Raw genomic sequence first — 18,007 nt, forward strand, 5'->3', positions numbered from 1 at the left:
TTTTTATATGCATCTGTTCCAGTTACTACCTCTCTACCTTTTGTAGAAAGAAAGGCAGATGGTATCTGTATGAATATATTACCACCTGTGCAAACAATAACAGCCAAAACACCACTAGGAAGTTTATATAGCATTTTAAAAAGAAGGCAACTTCCTTAAGGCCATTAGAAATCATTTCCAATGATCATATGCTATGGCTTGGACAACAGGCCACAGATTATTATTCTCACTTTTTAATATGAGCCCTTATTATTAATAGAATTGAATAGTCCAAGGCTTAGTGGTAGAACTAGGTAGAGAAAGAAGACTGTCGACTGCCAGATGACATGTAGCAGGGTCTTTGGTTTGAGAATCAGCAGTGGATATTTTAGAAACTAAAAGTAATATTAACTATATTTGGTGGATAAATACAATGGTTGCTTTATAATGACTCTACTATCAGATACATGAGGCTTCTATTAGTAAAGATAGCAGTTACATGAGTTGGTGTAAGTCCAACCAAGAAATATGGATAAGTGATAAGCAAAGAAATGCAAATTAAAAATAAGGATACATTTTCCACACTTAAGTCTTGAGTCCATCTGGTTTTATTAGGATGCATGGCATAAAAAGTGGAAGCAGGGAGAACCTAAGATGGTGGCTAGAAGAGACCAGGCAAAAAAACACCTCCATGAGAAATATTAGATAAAAGCCAGAAAGTGACCCAGAACATCAGTTCCAGTGATGCACCAGCCGGACAAGGTCTGCTAAATCCACAGGGACTGTGCACTTGGTGAAACCAGGAGACTGTGATCTGAAATGAGTGAGTAAGCCTGCTGAATACCCAGCAGCCATGCTGCAGTGTGGGGAGACTGTGGATTGGCATTTGGAGGTGGACTGGTTCTTTTTTAAAAAACCCAAAAGTGGCTGCAGATATGGCAGCAAGAACCACACAGTAAAGTGTGGCAGGAACAGGCTGTGCAAACGCCTTAATATCTGGCATGGAAGGTAGCCTTTTGTGCACCCACTGCTAATTGTCTCAAAACGAGGGAGGCAGAGGTGAGCCAAAAGGGGAAAAAACCATGCCCCTTGTAGCCATCTTCCTGGTGGGCTGGGAACGCTCTTGTCCAGTGCCAGAGCCACAGCTCAGAGCCACACCAAAAAACCCAGTGTGACAGGAAGTGTTTCCAGCAACACAAATACATGCTACAATATTGGGCATGGACAACAGCCTTTTGTTCACCTGCAGCTAATTGTCTCAGAGCTGGGAAGGCATTGCTGTGTGAAAAGGGGGAAATTAACACACTCCATTCAGCCATCCTTTCAGCAGGCTGGGAACACCCCTACAGAGGCCGGTGGCCCAGAACTTCCCTTGAGGGATGGAGTGCACTTGTGATGTAGCACAACCTTCCCTCAGCAGAGGCCCTAGAAGGGCACGGCTTGGAAGAGGGACCCACTCAGAAATCCCAGGGACCATATGCCAATACCAAGGACTTGTGGGTCAGCAGCAGAGACAATCTGTGGTGACACTGAAATGAAGGTTTAGACTCTTGCAACAGCCTTAAATCTCCAGGAACACCTGAGAGGTTTGATTATTAAAGCTGCCCTGCCTCCCTAACCACTCAGACACACACCCCACATTCAGGGCAGACAGCACCAACAACACACCCAAACTTGGTGCACTAATTGGACTCCACAAGAATCAGGCCCCCACACACCACAAAGACAAAGTTGGGGAGAACTGACTTGAGGGGAATAGGTGACTCGCAGACGCCATCTGCTGGTTAGTTAGAGAAAGTGTATGCCACCAAGCTGTGGATCTGACAAATTAGAGATTAGTCTTTGAATAATTCAACATATCCTAAAAGAACCCTATGAAGTAAAGCAAATGCCAAGAGGCCGAAAACAACAGAAAATTTTAAAGCATATGAAAAAACCAGACGATATGGATAACCCAAACCCAAACACCCAAATCAAAAGATCAGAGGAGACACAGTACTTGGAGCAATTAATCAAATAACTAAAGACAAACAGTGGGAGCATGGCACAGGATATAAAGGACATGAAGAAGACCCTAGAAGAGCATAAAGAAGAAATTGCAAGAGTAAATAAATAAATAGATGATCTCATGGAAATAAAAGAAACTGTTGACCAAATTAAAAAGATTCTGGACACTCATAGTACAAGACTAGAGGAAGCTGAACAACGAATCAGCATCCTCGAGGACCACAGAATGGAAAATGAAAGAACAAAAGAAAGAATGGAGAAAAAAAATCGAAATGGACCTCCGGGATATGATAGATAAAATAAAACATCCAAATATAAGACTCATTGGAGTCTCAGAAGGGGAAGAGAAGGGTAAAGGTCTAGAAAGAGCATTCAAAGAAATTGGGGAAAACTTCCCAAGCCTTCTACACAATATAAATACACAAAGCATAAGTGCCCAGTGAACTCCAAATAGAATAAATCCAAATAAACCCACTCCAAGACATATTCTGATCAGACTGTCAAATACTGAAGAGAAGGAGCAAGTTCTGAAAGCAGCAAGAGAAAAGCAACTCACCACATACAAGGGAAACAACATAAGACTAAGTAGTGACTATTCAGCGGCCACCATGGAGGTGAGAAGGCAGTGGCATGACATATTTAAAACTCTGAGACAGAAAAATTTCCAACCAAGAATACTTTATCCAGCAAAGCTCTCCTTCACATTTGAGGGAGAGCTTAAATTTTTCACAAACAAATGGCTGAGAGATTTTGCTAATAAAAGACCTGCCCTACTTCAGATACTAAAGAGAGCCCTACCAACAGAGAAACAAAGAAAGGACAGAGAGATACAGAGAAAGGTTCAGTGCTAAAGAGATTCAGTATTGGTTCAGTAAAGGGCAATAAGAGAGAGAGGGAAAAATATATCTGAAAAACATAAACCAAAGGATAGGATGGCTGATTCAAGAAATGCTTTCACGGTAATAATGTTGAATGTAAATGGATTAAACTCCCCAATTAAAAGATATAGATTGGAAGAATGGATCAAAAAATATGAACCATCAATATGTTGCATGCAAGAGACTCATCACAGACACAGGGAGACAGAAATTGAAAGTGAAAGGATGGAAAAATATTTCATGCAAGGTACAGCCAAAATAAAGAAGGAGTAGCAATATTAATCTCAGATAAAATAGACTTTAAATGCAAGGATGTTATGAGCAGCAAAGAAGGCCACTACATACTAATAAAAGGGGCAATTCAACAAGAAGAATTAACACTTATAAATGTTTATGCCCCCAATCATGTTGCCACAAAATAAATGAAACTAACACTGGCAAAACTAAAGGAAGCAATGGATAGTTCCACAATAATTGTGGGAGACTTCAACACATCACTCTCTCCTATAGGTAGATCAACCAGACAGAAGACCAATAAGGAAACTGATAACCTAAACAAACTGATAAATGAATTGGATTTGACAGACATATATAGAACATCACATCCCAGATCACCAGGATACACATTCTTCTCTAGTGATCACAGAACTTTCTCCAGAATAGACCATGTGCTGAGACATAAAATGAGCCTCAATAAAGTAAAAAAAAATTGAAATTATTCAAAGCACATCCTCTGACCACAGTTGAATACAATTAGAAGTCAATAACCAATAGAGACTTAGAAAATTCACAAACAACTGGAGGTTAAAAATGAGGGGGAGATGAAAACATTCCCAGATAATCAAAAGCTGAGGGACTTCATTACCAGTAGATCAGTCCTATAAGAAATGCTAAAGGGAATTGTGCAGGCTGAAAGGAAGGGACACTAAACAATTGACTGAAACCACATGAAGAAATAAAGATTTCTGATAATGATCACATGGTAAATATAAATACCAATACTACTGTATTTTTGATTTGTAACTCCACTATTTACTTCCTAAAGGATCTAAAATACATAAAGTGTAATGATAAATCAGTGGTTTTGGACTCAATGTAAAATATGTAATTTTTGACAAGAACTACATAAAGGTGGGGGAATGGAGGAGTATAGGAACATAGTTTATGTGTCCTATTGAAGTTAAGTTGTTATCAAAGGAAACAAGATTGTTGTAGATTTAGGATGTTAAATTTAAGCCCCATGGTAAACACAAAGCAAGTATCAGAGAATATGATCATAGAGATGAAAAGTAGAGCATGGGTTATGAGAAGTGGGGGGAGGGGTAATAGGGAATTAATAAGAAATGAGCGTAGGGTTTTTGTTTGGGGTGAAGGGAAATTTCTAGTAATGGATGGTGGGAAGGTGATGGCATTGCAACATTGTGAATGTGATTAATCCCACTAAATAGAATGCTTGGGAGGGGTTGGAATAGGAGGATTTATGCTATATATATGTTTCCACAATTGAAAAAAAAGGCAGTCTAAATAGATAATGACAATTAAATTCCATAGATGATCCTGGATAAGATCTAAGAATAGAGGAGAAAAGGCTCAAAAGGACACAATTGGGACATAAGAAAAAAATGAAATATAGAATGTAAGCTTTATATCAATGTTAAATTTCTTGAACTTCTTAACTATACTTAATGTGATTACATAAATGAATATTCTTGTTCATAGGAAATGTATATGTGAATTATATTATTTGTTCAAGGATGTGTGCAACTTGCTCTTATATGTTCAGAAGACAGAGCAATAGATGATGGATGATAGACCGGGAGGGAGGAAAAGAAAGAAATGGTAAAGTGACAAAATATTAAAGTTGGTAGATTGAGTTATCAGTGGAGAGGGGTTGGGATAGACTGGAGTTCTGTGTATCATGTTTGTATTATTTTTGCAACTGTTCCTGTAAGTTTGAATTTATTTCAAAATAAAAATTAAAAAAAAATCAGGGTGATGGCAGGCCCACTTCGCAGGGCTATCATGAGGATCAGGAGCTGACACATGTAGAGTCTGGAGAGGTACTCAGTATGGGCTCCATGGATACTGATTTCATCCCATGACCTTGAGGATGTGCACACCCTGCGCTAAGAGCTACACAGAGGAGGGCACTGTTTCTCTGAATATAGATGACAGCTGACCAATAAAAGACTTTCAGGCCTAAACGTATATTATGCATCTATCACAAACCAAAGTTCAATGGTTGACTCAAGAATGTGGGTCATTGTTTGAGTTACAGGCTAAGCTAACCCCTTTTTCATAGAATAGGATTTTAATTGTAAAAATAACTGAGAGACAAACTATGGCTATTTAGACTTAGATATCCAGCAGATATTTTCTAGAAAATGACCCAAATGAACCTGTCAAGGAAAACAACTGAGAGTATTTGTTACCAATGGAAAAGTTGAGCTTTCAAGTAAAAATCAGAACCTTATAAATGTTTATCTGCCAATATATATAATGCAGGTTTAATTTTGTGGGTGAAAGAAGAATGAAATATCAGTGGTGTGGAATAATCTAATGGAAAACAAAAATTGTTTATGTAAATCTCTAAGTGGAGTGGTTGGAATCAAAATGGTTTGGTATTTGGATTCCTCGGAGTATATTTTTTGTTAAAATGTCAATATTAAAACATACCAGAAATTACGTCCTTTGCATCTATACTTATGATGAAAAACTATTAATAGCACCATAAAACTGTACAAGGTGTTGTTCAGATGTGGCCCTCTCTCTCTAACTAAGCCAACTTGGCAGATTAAATCACTGCTCTCCCCCCTATATGGGATCTGACACCCAGAGTTGTAAATACCCCTGGCAATGTGGAATATGACTCCTGGGGAGGAATCTGGACCCGGCATCATGGGATGGAGAACATCTTCTTGACCAAAAGGGGGATGTGAAATGAAATGAAATAAGTTTCAGCAGCTGGGAGATTTCAAAAGGAGCCGAGAGGTCACTCTGGTGGGCACTCCTGCACATAATATAGATAACCCTTTTTAGGTTCTAATGAATTGGAATAGCTAGAAGTAAATATCTGAAACTATCAGACTACAACCCAGAACCCTTGAATCTTGAAAGCAATTGTATAAAAATGTAGCTTATGAGGGGTGACAATGTGATTGAGAAAGCCATGTGGATCACACTCCCCTTTGTCCAGTGTATGGATGGATGAGTAGAAAAACGGGGGCCAAAAAAAAAAAAAAAAAGCACCCAGTGATCTTTTTTACTTTAATTGTTCTTTTTCACTTTAATTTTTATTCTTATTGCTTTTGTGTATGTGGTAATCAAAATGTTCAAAAATTAATTTTGGTGATGGACGTACAACTATATGGTAGTACTGTGAACAATTGAATGTACACTTTGTATGACTATATGGTATGTGAATATATCTCAATAAAATTGAATTATATATTAAAAAAAAGAGGAAGCAAAGGTCAAATAGTCAACCAATTGCCTGAGCACAATTTATTGAATAATTCTTCCTTTTATCACCAATTTAATACTGCCTGTTTCAGTTTGATAAAGCTGCTGGAATGCAATATACCAGAAATAGGTTGGCTTTTACAAAGGGGATTTCTTAGCTTACAAATTTAGTTTTAAAGCCACAAAAATGTCCAAATTAAGGCATCAACAAGATGATACCTTCTCTGAAGAAAGGCTGCTGGCATCTGGGACACCTCTGTCACATGGGAAGGCACAAGGCCGGTGTCTGCTGGTCCTTTTCTCCTGGGTTTCATTGCTTTCAGCTTCTGGCTTCAGTGGCATCCTCTCTGAGCTTCTCTGGGTCCTCTCCTAGCTTCTCTGGGGCTTTTCTCTATGAGCGTCTCTTAATTTCATCTCTTAGCTTCTCTGAACTCTCTGGGCTTTTTCTGTGTGTCCTTTATCCTCTTATAAAGGACTCTAGTAAAGGATTAAGGCCCACCTTGAATGGGCTGGGTCACATCTCAATTGAAATAACCTAATCAAAAGGTCTTAACCACAAAAGGTCTGCACCCACAGGAATGGATTAAAAGAACATGGCCTCTTCTGGGGTGCATAACAGCTTCAAACTAACACGCTGGTTTTATAATTTAATAACATATTATTCTTAGTCCTTTTTTTTTCACTTTCTCAGTCTGCCTATTGATTCTAACTCTGCTGCATTGCAGTTTAATTCCTTTATCTGTATAAATTTTGATTTCTTGTTGGACAAGTGCACCCTCATTTCCCTTTCTCAAATTTTTGGCTAATCTTTCCTGTTTATTATTTCAAATGAATTCAAAATTGCTTTTCAAAGTTCAAAACATCATTTTTAGATTAAACCAATTCAGCATTTTGGGAAGAGGTGATATAATTAAAATATTTGGTCTTCCCACCAAGGAACATTATCTGTTCTATATTTAAGTCTTTCTTTTGTGTCCCTCAGTAAAATTTAAAAATGTATTTATGTTTTCTCAGTACATTTCTTGTTATGTTTATTTCTAGATACTTATTCTTTTTCTAACATCATAAGTAGAATTTTGCCATTTTTTTTTCTGTTGGATCATTTTGGTATAAGGGAAACTATTGGTATATGTAGAGTTCTAAATAGTTCTTCAGTTCTTGGGTTTTCCAGGTAGATAATCATTTCTACAATTAATAATAATGATATTCCAGATATTTAGACATAAATATATTTCACTTTATCATCTTATTTTTTTCAAAGAAACTTAGCCTTGGGTTTTGTTAAAAACAAAACAAAACAAAACAAAACAATGACAACTACTTTTCTAATTCATTATTCTCAGCTTTTATTATCATCATTTTACCTCTGCTTTTTAAAACATCCCTTTTAGTGTCTGTTGAACTCTATTCTCATTTTCCTAATTCTCTGATTTTCTTGCTCCTTCCACCTCCCACATGTAAGCTGTCTCAGAAGCTGTAATTGGCCCCTTCTTTTCTCTTTATTTCCTGTTATGATGGCTTTTGGTCATGACCTCAGAGTTCTCAAGCCAAAATCAACTTAAGATGATAGATAGCTGATCCTGCTGAATAGCAGAGGTTTTATTAATGCACTTGGTTGATTATGGCCAAAACTTCATCAAGATGCTTTGAAGTCCCTATGGACTTTAATTGCTCCCACTTATTTCTAATCATTGGCCAGGTCTTACCAGTTTTACCTTGTTATGTCTCTAAGATTTTTCCCTCTGGTCCATTACCAAAGCCATGGCCTCAGGCTGAAGCAACAAAGACTCTATTTGCTCTCCCTGCCTTTATTCTTTATTCCATTCAATATCAATATTCCCCAAGCATGAGCTATTATCAAGCCACTTTTGTGTTTGAAATTTTTAGTGGCTTCTACTAGCCCACAGGAAAAATACAAACAACTGGCATTCAAGGCCCCGTGAGCTGACTGTAGCCTACTGTTTGGGTTTGCTAATGCTACCATTATGCAAAATACCAGAAATTGATTGGCTTTTATAAAGGGAATTTATTAAATTACCAATTTTCAGTCCTAAGGCCATAAAAGTGTCCAAACTAAGGTATCAACAAGAGTACCTTCACTGAAGAATGGCCGATGGTGTCAGGAACACCTCTGTTAGATAAGAAGGCACGGGGCTGGTGTCTGCTGGTCCTTTGGTCCTGGGTTGTGTTTCAAAATGGCTTTCTCCCAAATGTCTCTGAGTGTCTGTATTGCTTCCTCTCTCTCAGCTCCTGTGCATCCTTGTTTCCTTCTCCCAGGATGTTTCTCTCTAAGCTTTTAGGGGTCCTCTCTTAGCTTCTCTGGGGCAGACTCTTGGGTTTCATCTCTTAGCTTGGCATCTCCAAAAGTCTTTTTGTCCACATGTCCAACTGTCTCTGAGCATCAACATGCATCTATGTCGGCTCTTGAGTTCTCTTAAGTAATCCAGTGAGTGGGTGCGGTCCAAACCTCCATGGAAATAATTTAATCAGAGGTTCCACCCTAATCAACAGACTAATCAGTCTGCCCCCATAAGACTGCATCAAAAAATATGGCTTTTCTGGGGGACATAATACATCCAGACTGGCACACTTACCTGTTCTGGTTTGCTAATGCTACCATTTTGCAAAACACCAGAAATGGATTGGCTTTTATAAAGGGGGCTTATTTGGTTACAAAGTTACAGTCTTAAGGCCAATAAGTGTCCAAAGTAAGGCATCAACAATAGGTTACCTTCACTGGAGAATGGCCATTGGCATCCAGAAAACCTCTGTTAGCTGGGAAGGCACGTGGCTGGTGTCTGCTTGCTCCCAGGTTGTGTTTCAAAATGACATTCTCCAAAATGTCAGCGTTGGCTTTCAATGGCTGTCCTCAAAATATCTCTCTAAGCTGCTGCTGCTGTGAGGTCCTTCTGTTCGTGAGTGTTTATAGGGCTCCAGTAAACTAATCAAGACCCATACTGAATTGGTGGGGCCACACCTCCATGGAAATAATCCAATCAAAGGTATTACCCACAGTTGGGTGGGTCACATCTCCATGGAAACAACCTAATTCAAAGATTACAACGTAATCAACACTAATACATCTGCCCCCACAAGACTGCATTAAAGAACATGGCATTTTGGGGGATATAATACATCCAATACACTACATTATAGCTGACCTCCTCCTTCCCTTCATATATCCTACTCTAGCTCAGGTGACACATTGAGGGAAGTGAGCTGAGTAAGGGAGGGAGACACCTGAGAAAGAAGCGGCAAATGACTCTCAGATATAAGAGCAGGAGTTTGGCTGTTATATTGCCAAAGCCTTCATTTTTTCAAGAGAAATTACAAATCTGGATTTGTATATGTAAATTTTCCAACTTAAAATTGTTGGCTATTGTTTTAGCTCCCTATGTTGCTTAAAACAGATACCATGAAATGTGTTTGTCTTACGCAATGGGAATTTATTCACTTACAGTTTTGAGGTTGGGAAAATGTCCAACTCAAGGCATCATCAAGGAGATGCTTTCTTCCCCTAGACTGGCTGCCAATGATCCTTGGCTACTCTGACATATGGCAAGGCACATGGCAGCATCGGCTGTTCTCTCCCTTCTCTTTCCTTGCTTTCAGCTTCTTGCTTCCTTGGCTTTCTCTGTCTTTATTCATTTCATATATAAAGGACTCAGTAATAGGATTAAGACACATCCTGAAAGAGATGGGTCCCCCTTAACTGAATTAGTCTCATCAAAATGTCCTACTTACAGTAGGGTTTACACCCACAGGAATGGATTAAATTTAAGAGCATGGTTTTTGCTGGGGTACATACAGCTTCCAACCATCAAAGCTATGGATTAATATTTTTGAAAAACTCTGAGCAGGTGAAAAACATGACTATGGGCTAGATCCAGGCCACAGACCATAGATGGTGACCTCTTTATTGTAGTTAGGCTACTTTAGATTTTTAACGTTTATGTCTAGAAGTTTTGTTTCCTGCTTGGAAGTGGGAAATTGCATTATAGTATAAAGAAATGTTTTAATAAATCAAATGGGGATTTGAGATACTCCCACTGAAAAAAGTTACTGCTTTAGAAGTTTTTCATGGTTCCTATTAAAAGGTCAATGTTTAGATTGATATAGAATGACATAACCTAATACTACCCACTTGTGCCCCAGGGAGCACAAGAAATGTTCCACCATGAGAAGCTTGGATGAGCTGGAATTTTATTTATCAACATAATTTTTGTCACATATATGTGTATATATATATATATATATATTTCTTATTTCACAGGTCAAATTTGTCAAGATGTCCTCGTTCCAGAAGCACTTTGGACTTAAATACAAAGAACTGTACCTGCATAAAGAGCTTGAGAAGGTTCGCAAGAAGACTAAAAAGGATTTTCTCCGATTCAAGCAGAGCTTGGCTTCCAAGCCGGCTATAGGTGAAGGCCCTGTCCATCGTCACCAGCCTCCCAGTCCCCAAGCCCTAGGTCGGACCAGCCCTGGGGAAAGGGAGCACATTTCCCAGGCTAGTCCCCGAAAGCCATCAGGATCACCACAGGTTAAAGGCCCTGGGGCGCCTGCTGCGGCCCCCTTGCAGAAGGCGCTCGGTGGAGCAGTGCGCTTCTCTGGCCCAGGGCGCTTCTCTGGCCCTGGCGAGACGGCCGCTCCCGTGAAGCCCCGGCCATTTCGCCCCCAGGACTTTTACATGCGGAGCTCCGCGTATCTCCGGCACCCGCGCCAGAAGAAGCCGCCGGTCATCGCCCCGGGGGCAGGCACGTCGAGGCCCGCGGCCCTGCTGCCACCGCCCGCAACACCCTTGAAGCTCAGGGCGCACCCGGGCAGGGGAAGCCCGCAGACGACGGCCTCCAGGCCCGTACCCGACTTGGTCCGGGGGCGCGACCCGGGCCGCGAGGTAGCTCTGCCCGCCGAGGTCCGCAAGGCCCAGCAGAGGCGGACCAGCTCCACGCCCAGCGAGGACAGCGACGCGGCGGCGGGCCGGCGGGGGAGAGTGAAGATGCGCAGCCGCCCCTTGTGCGAGGTCTGTGAGCGGCAGGAAGCGGCCAGGCCAGACGCTTCCAAAACAGACCGCGAGAGCCTCCTGCCGAGCGACGCGCTGGAGGCGGGCCCGGCCCTGCTGCCGGCTGGAGTGATCCCGACATCCATCGAGGAGATCACAGCCTCGCTGCAGTCGGAGGCCCAGCTGGCCTCGGACCAGACCATCAAAGAGCTCATACAGAGTGTCCTCGGCCAGAACTACGACCTTAAAATGGAAGTAGGTGAACCGCAACCAGAGTAATATTTTTCCTGGGTAAATGTTACTTTAGGCAAGTTATTCTTACACGCACACATACAATATTTATTTATATGTATATATATAAAGTATATATGTATCCATTTATTTCAGTGTGTACGGTCATATGGTGTGTCCTAACACTAAAGCTAGACGAAACACTGGGGATAATATTCAACTTTGAATCTTGTTCTTTTCCATGGAGGGAGTGTATCCTCATTTTAAAGGGAAAGAAATTAAGAGCATTTGTTGTGGACTTAGGTAGTACATCACTTGTGGTCTTCCCTTTGAAAGGCTTTGTGATTAGTTAGGATTAAAATAATGGAACAGATGTTTTATATGAAAAACTCAGTCTTTTACTGTTACAGTTTAGCGTCATTAGTAGTGAATTACAGTGAAAGTGGATTTGCATCCTAAGGAGAAAATCAATATATTAAGAGGTTGATTTATAAAAGTTTCATTTTTTTCCAAAAAAAAAACATTCCCTAGAACCAACCCCCGCCTTTTTTTTTTTTTAACTTTCTAGACCTTCCCAATTACAGAGATTTATATGTACTTCTTGTGTGCAAAGAAGTTTTGTCCTGACAATAACCCTATCGTGTGGATACCAGGAAAAGCTCCATTTTACATAGGAGGACTCCTAGATCTAGTGGAGTTAAAGTATTATCCCTTGGTCCTGCAACTAACGCATGGCAGAGGTGGGATTCCTCAGAGGCTGCACTGGAACCAGGTCCAGGGTTGTGCATTTGTTGATTTTGATATGTCCCTGGCAGGAAGCTGGATAGCATATAGTTTAAGATATTTTGTCCATTATACAGACTTCATTCTGCCAGGGACATTCAAAGCAAAAACAGTAACGAGGAAACCTGAGCCCCATACCCAAAGAAAGAAAGAAAGAACAAGAGACATCATCTTTTTTTGAGAATGACAAGACTGACAGTGAAAGCAAAGAAGATTCTATTACTGTTCTTGGCTGCAGCACCAAACCTCTTGTTAGTACACAGAAAACTGCTGCCACGTTGTCTTTAAAATAGTTTCAGCTCCAGAATGCACTCTTGGCTGTGATTTAAGGAATGTGATCATAAAGCCCATCAGGGAAACAAAAGCAAGTCTAAACAAGAGTCTCCCCATGTCGTCTTTGACCTAATGTTTGTGGGCAGGGCAAAAACAGAAGTTCTCATTTATGATCCACACTGCCTGTTGTTATTGAACAAGGTCAGAGTGAGTGTTGGGGCTGTTTTACAATGGATATTTCTATTTTGGTTTTCTCTGAGTCTGATAGAAAAAGGAATCAGGGATGCCCATTGAAATACCTTAGCAGAGAGAAGAGAGGCCTCTGTGCCCCTGTGAGAAGGGCCCTTCTGAAATAATAAAGCTATTTGACATGAAGAGGGACCAGTATTAGAAACTGACTCAGCAGCGCTGTACAGTAGGGGAAAGTTAGATTTCAAAACTGGGTCCCATAACAGAGACTTACATTTTGAAGGGCTCAAATAGAATAAGGGGTATAAGAAGGGAGAGTTTCAAATGAAGAATGAACACTGGAACAGTGAATTCTGTTTTTTCTAGTATTCCCGTCCTCTAATAGTCAGGGTTCTCCAGAGAAACAGAACCAACAGGAAATTGGCTCATGTGACTGTGGGGCTGGCAAGTTCAAATTCCGTAGGACAGGACAGGGAAATTCCGGTAAGAGTGATGTTGCAGTCTAGAGTCCGAATTTCTTAAGGGTAGCTGGCAAGGCTGGATATTCTGGTAATAGAGGATGTTGAAATCTTTGGTCTGAAATCTGTAGGAGAGGCCAGCAGTCAGGAAACTCAGAGAAGAGTAAATGGTGTAGACTTAAGGCAGAATTTCTTCTTCTCTCCGGAACCCTCAGTTCTTTGCTCTTAAGTCTTCCAACTGATTGGATGAAGCCCACCCTCATTATCAAGGGTAATCTTCTTTACTTAAAGGTCAATGGATTGTAGATTGTAATCCCGTCTATGAAATGTCTTCGCAGCAACAACTAGGCCAGTGTTTGAGCAAACAACTGGATACCATAACTTAGCCAAGTTGATGATAAAATTAACCATCACAGGTCCTCTTATATATCCTTTTTGATACTTCAGTTACCCAGATTGTTTCTGTGAGAGTGGCATGGACCATGGAGTGTGACAGCATTAGAATCAGGACACAGGGGCAGCAGCCCTGTGTTCCAGGACTTGAACAGCTTCAAGGGATTTAGCCCCATATCTACCTTTCGTTATCTTGATTTTTTTACTGCAGCCTGGATTTTATGCTTGTTTTTTAGTTTTGTCTCCTTTCACCCCCCCAACAATTCCACAAGACTGAGCTTTGCATTGTTTTGAATACAAGTGATTTCAGAAGTTTTACTAGGGTAAAAAAGGAACAGTGGGGGGAATTTGTTGAAATGGGAGTGGGTGAGTAGGTGAGAAATAGCAATTAAAATGCAAATGTAATAGTGGCATCTAAATTATGGCTTTAAAAATTCTTGAGAAGAGTAGAATAGGTCATCTGCTTTGAACATTTGCAAGTTTTTATAAACAACACACTCTCCAGGAAAAGCAAGGGATATAGTTCTTCACTTTAGAAATCTTAACTTGGAGCAGCACATCAAACCCTTGAAGGAAAGCCAAAGTGTAAGATAGTCTTGGGAGGCTGCATTTCTTTGCTTAGACCTTGGACAAAGCCATTCCAGACTTAACATTTGAAATTCCACGAACAATTGCATGAGCCAAGAGGTGCACAGGATATCCAAAGATTAAATTTAGCTGTCAAATTCAAATCAGATATCTAAACCAGAGTTTCTCAGCCTTGGCGCTATAGACATTTGGGATAGGATAATTCTTTGTTGTGAGTGACTGTCCTGTGTGTAGTAGGATATTTAGCAGCATCCCTGGCCTCAACACCCTAGATTAAAGTAGCACCCCCACCTCAATTCATGACAATCAGAAATGTCTCTAAATATTTCCAAATGAGCATCCTGGAGGCCAACCTTCCAGTTGAAAACCACTGGTCTAAAGAGTATGCATATACCCTTACACCCTGGCAGGGTGGATAAAAATGTTATAAGCTCCTATGTTTGTTTTACTGAGGAGCTCAATATTATCACTTACAAAATGACATTCTAATTATGTGAGGCTGGAGTTCAGAGATCACCTTCCAGATGTTAACTGAGGATGAAGGAGCCAGCCTGTCCTCGCTTTTGTCATGCATGGTTGTTTTTGGTCATAAAGTTCAAAAGAAAAATGGCTTAACATGACCTAGATAAGAGGGAATTCATATTCTAAGGTTTCCTATAAGCGAATAACATATAGTCCAAAAGAAAAATGTTGTATCTTAATACTTATTCCTACTTCCACTTCAGGGAAAATGAGGTAGATGTACTTTTCCCTTTTCCTCCTGCTGTGTACAACTAAAAACCTTGGACATTGTTTGTTTGCTAGCCGCTAAAACAAATACCATCCAATAGGGTGGCTTGACGGTTGACTCTATGGACCCCGAAAAGACACATTCTGCCCACAGGCAAAATACATTCATTCCATCACAGCATCCCAAAAGCCTTAAGTCATTTCAGTTACAGTGCTAAGTACAAAGTTTATCAAAATCGGTTAAGGGTGTGGTCTGTCATAGGGCAAAACTCTTCTGCCTGAAAGACCTGTGAAACCTAGGATGCAAGTTATTTGTCACACACAATGGTGAGACAGGCATAGTGTAAACATTTCCATTCCAGAAGGGAGAACTTGGAAGGAAAACAGGATTCACAGGTCCCAAACAAAGTCTGAAACCCAGCAGGACGAACTCCATTAGATTTCAAGGTCTGAGAGTCATCTGTGCATCTGTGGACCCTTTCCAAGTGCTTGTGCTGTGGCCATGCTCTCCCTAGACACCGGGGTGTAGGCCCTACCCCCTCTGAGCATTGGGATAGAGGCCGGGCTCTTTGCCAACACTGGATACAGACTCCACTATTTCTGAGCATTGGGGTGGTGGCACTTTCCCTGAACAATGGGGTGCAAGGCCCAACCCCTCCAAGTACCAGGGCAGATGGCTTACCCCTCTCAGTGTAAAGATGGACCTGCCCTTTCCACATCTGTAGATAGGCCCCCTCTCTTTGTCTGAGATCTTTTTGTTTCAGATACCAATTTCCATGCTTCTGCTATTGAAGTCATTCTTACTGCAATTCATCCCTTCTCTGTCCTTTTCAGTCCTGGCTGGCAGTGGTTCTACTCATACAAATTTTACAAAAACCTTTCTGGTTTTTTGTGCAGTTCAAGTGGGTCCAAACCATTAGAACTTTCCACAGATCCTTCCTGGATAACTGCATTTCCAATCCTGACTTCCTCTGAAATGGCTGACTGGATCCATGTTCAGCCACACCCTCTTTAGCAGAGAGTTGTTCAGTTAAATGCACACATGGAGCCCTGTCCTCTGGGGACTCACTTTCTGAATGCTCAGGAAGGTCCACAATAGAGCCACTCTGACCCTGGTATTAGAGCATACTATCTGATAGGCTGAGAAGTTTCCAAATTATTGATGGTAGTTTCCTTGTGCTTAACAGTTTAGTCTTCAGTATATCGCGTTCTTATTTCACTATAAACTACAAGGAGAAACCAGGCTGCAATGCTCCACACTTACCCTGGAACTCTCCTCACCTAAATATCCAAGCTCATTGCTTTCAATTTCTGCCTTCCATGCAACATTAGAACTCAATTTTGCCAAGTTCTCTGCTTGGATTGATTTTATTCCGATTTCCAGTGATGCAGACATCATTTCCTTCTAAAGTCTTGCCAAAAGTATCTTTAATGTCTGTATTTCTACCAACATTTTGTTCATGATGAATTATGCATTCTCTAAGATGATACAAACTTTTTATAAAGCTCTCACTCATTTTGAGTCCTCACTGTTCTTTCATCCTCTACCCATTACCCAATTTCAAAGCCATTCCAGATTTATAGGTAGTTGCAATAACAGCACCCCACTTTCTGGTACCAAGATTTTAGTTTCCTAGCTGCTAAAACAAATGGGTCATACAGTGGGTTGGCTTGACAAAAGGAATTTATTGGTTCATACTTGCATAGAAAAGGAATTTATTGGTTCATACTTTCATAGACTAGAAGGTTGTTTACTTCTGGGTCAGTGTCTGCTGGCTGGTTGGTAATCTTTGGAGTTCCTTGACTTTTCCATACATGACATTGCACATGTTGATGTCTTCTCCTTTCTCCTGTGGGACCTGTTGACTTCCAGCTTCTGACTGCTCCCTGTGGCTTCTCTCTCTGTCTCACTTTCACTCTGTTTATAAAGGACTCCAGTAATCTGGTGTTAAGATGTTACTTGGTTCAGTTGGGTCACACCTTAAATGAAGTAATATCTTGAAGAAATCTTATTTACAATGGATGCACACTCATCAGTATGCAGACCCAAGCCAAGTAGATGTTCAACCTGGGATACACAATTCAATGAACCACAAATATCATATATAAAACAAACATAAGAAGACTCTGAAGGATAGAGAGAAGAAGCCAGACCAGAGGGGGACCTTGGAATGCAAAGAACAACTTGGTGGTAAGTTTCCTGGTTTTTTTTTTTTCCCCTCTCATATATCCCAGACATGGAGTTAAAGATGCTGGTAATCTAAAAATTCTAATTGACATAGACAGAAAAAGCCCCAACAAAAGCCTGTTCTCTTTAGTCAAAAGATCAAAAAAGTGACAGCCTACAAAATCAGAAAACTTTTGGACAGGAATTGCTCTACTGCAGCCAAACATGGCAGAAAAACCTGTGACCCCACCTCCACAAGGAATGGCTGAGTAAGGAACCTAGAATTCCAGTCTCACCAGGCTGTAATGAGGTGCCTCAGTCTCTCCTTGCTGGGGTGGTATCACCCTGATGAGGCAGTAGCAATGCAGAGTCAAGACTTTCACCACTGTCCAGAGATAAAGAGGATACCCTCTCCTCTCTCACTGTGATGTCTGTGGAGGCCATGTGGAGAACAGTCATGAGACAGTCTTACCCTTCCCAGCCAGGATGGTATCAGTAGAGGCCTAGTGGACAGCCAGAACTCCCACTCCCTCTCAGTAGTAATATGGAGCCCCAACCCCTGGTGCCAACAGAGGCTGAGTGGGGAACCTGAACTTTGACCTCCAGCTGGAAGTAATAAGGCAGCACTCACCCACCACTCCCCCTACTGGAGTGTTGTCAGAGGAAGCCAGCTGAAACAGAAGGTTTAAATAAGCTCCAGACACTCTTGACATAATACCTCAACTATCTAGGTTTTAATGGAAAATTCATTTGTCATACCAAGAACTAGGAACATTTCAACTTGAAAGAAAAAAGACAATCAGAAGATGCCTACATCTGTGTGGTTACAGATTTACATCTGAAGGCCATGAAAATGTCCAAGTTGTGG

General features: G+C 40.8%; 1 protein-coding gene across 1 annotated transcript in view; it reads left to right on the forward strand.

Annotated features, from left to right (window-relative positions):
• The window catches only part of LOC119533004, a 131,422-nt gene that overhangs the window by 12,744 nt on the left and 100,671 nt on the right, over nt 1-18,007 (forward strand). Inside the window, exon 4 of the mRNA XM_037835189.1 lies at nt 10,600-11,583. Within this exon, the coding sequence (XP_037691117.1) occupies nt 10,600-11,583 (984 nt within the window). The remainder of the gene's footprint in view (nt 1-10,599; nt 11,584-18,007) is intronic.

This window comes from Choloepus didactylus, chromosome 4, assembly GCF_015220235.1.
Source record: "Choloepus didactylus isolate mChoDid1 chromosome 4, mChoDid1.pri, whole genome shotgun sequence".
Classification (NCBI taxonomy): Eukaryota; Metazoa; Chordata; class Mammalia; order Pilosa; family Megalonychidae; genus Choloepus; species Choloepus didactylus.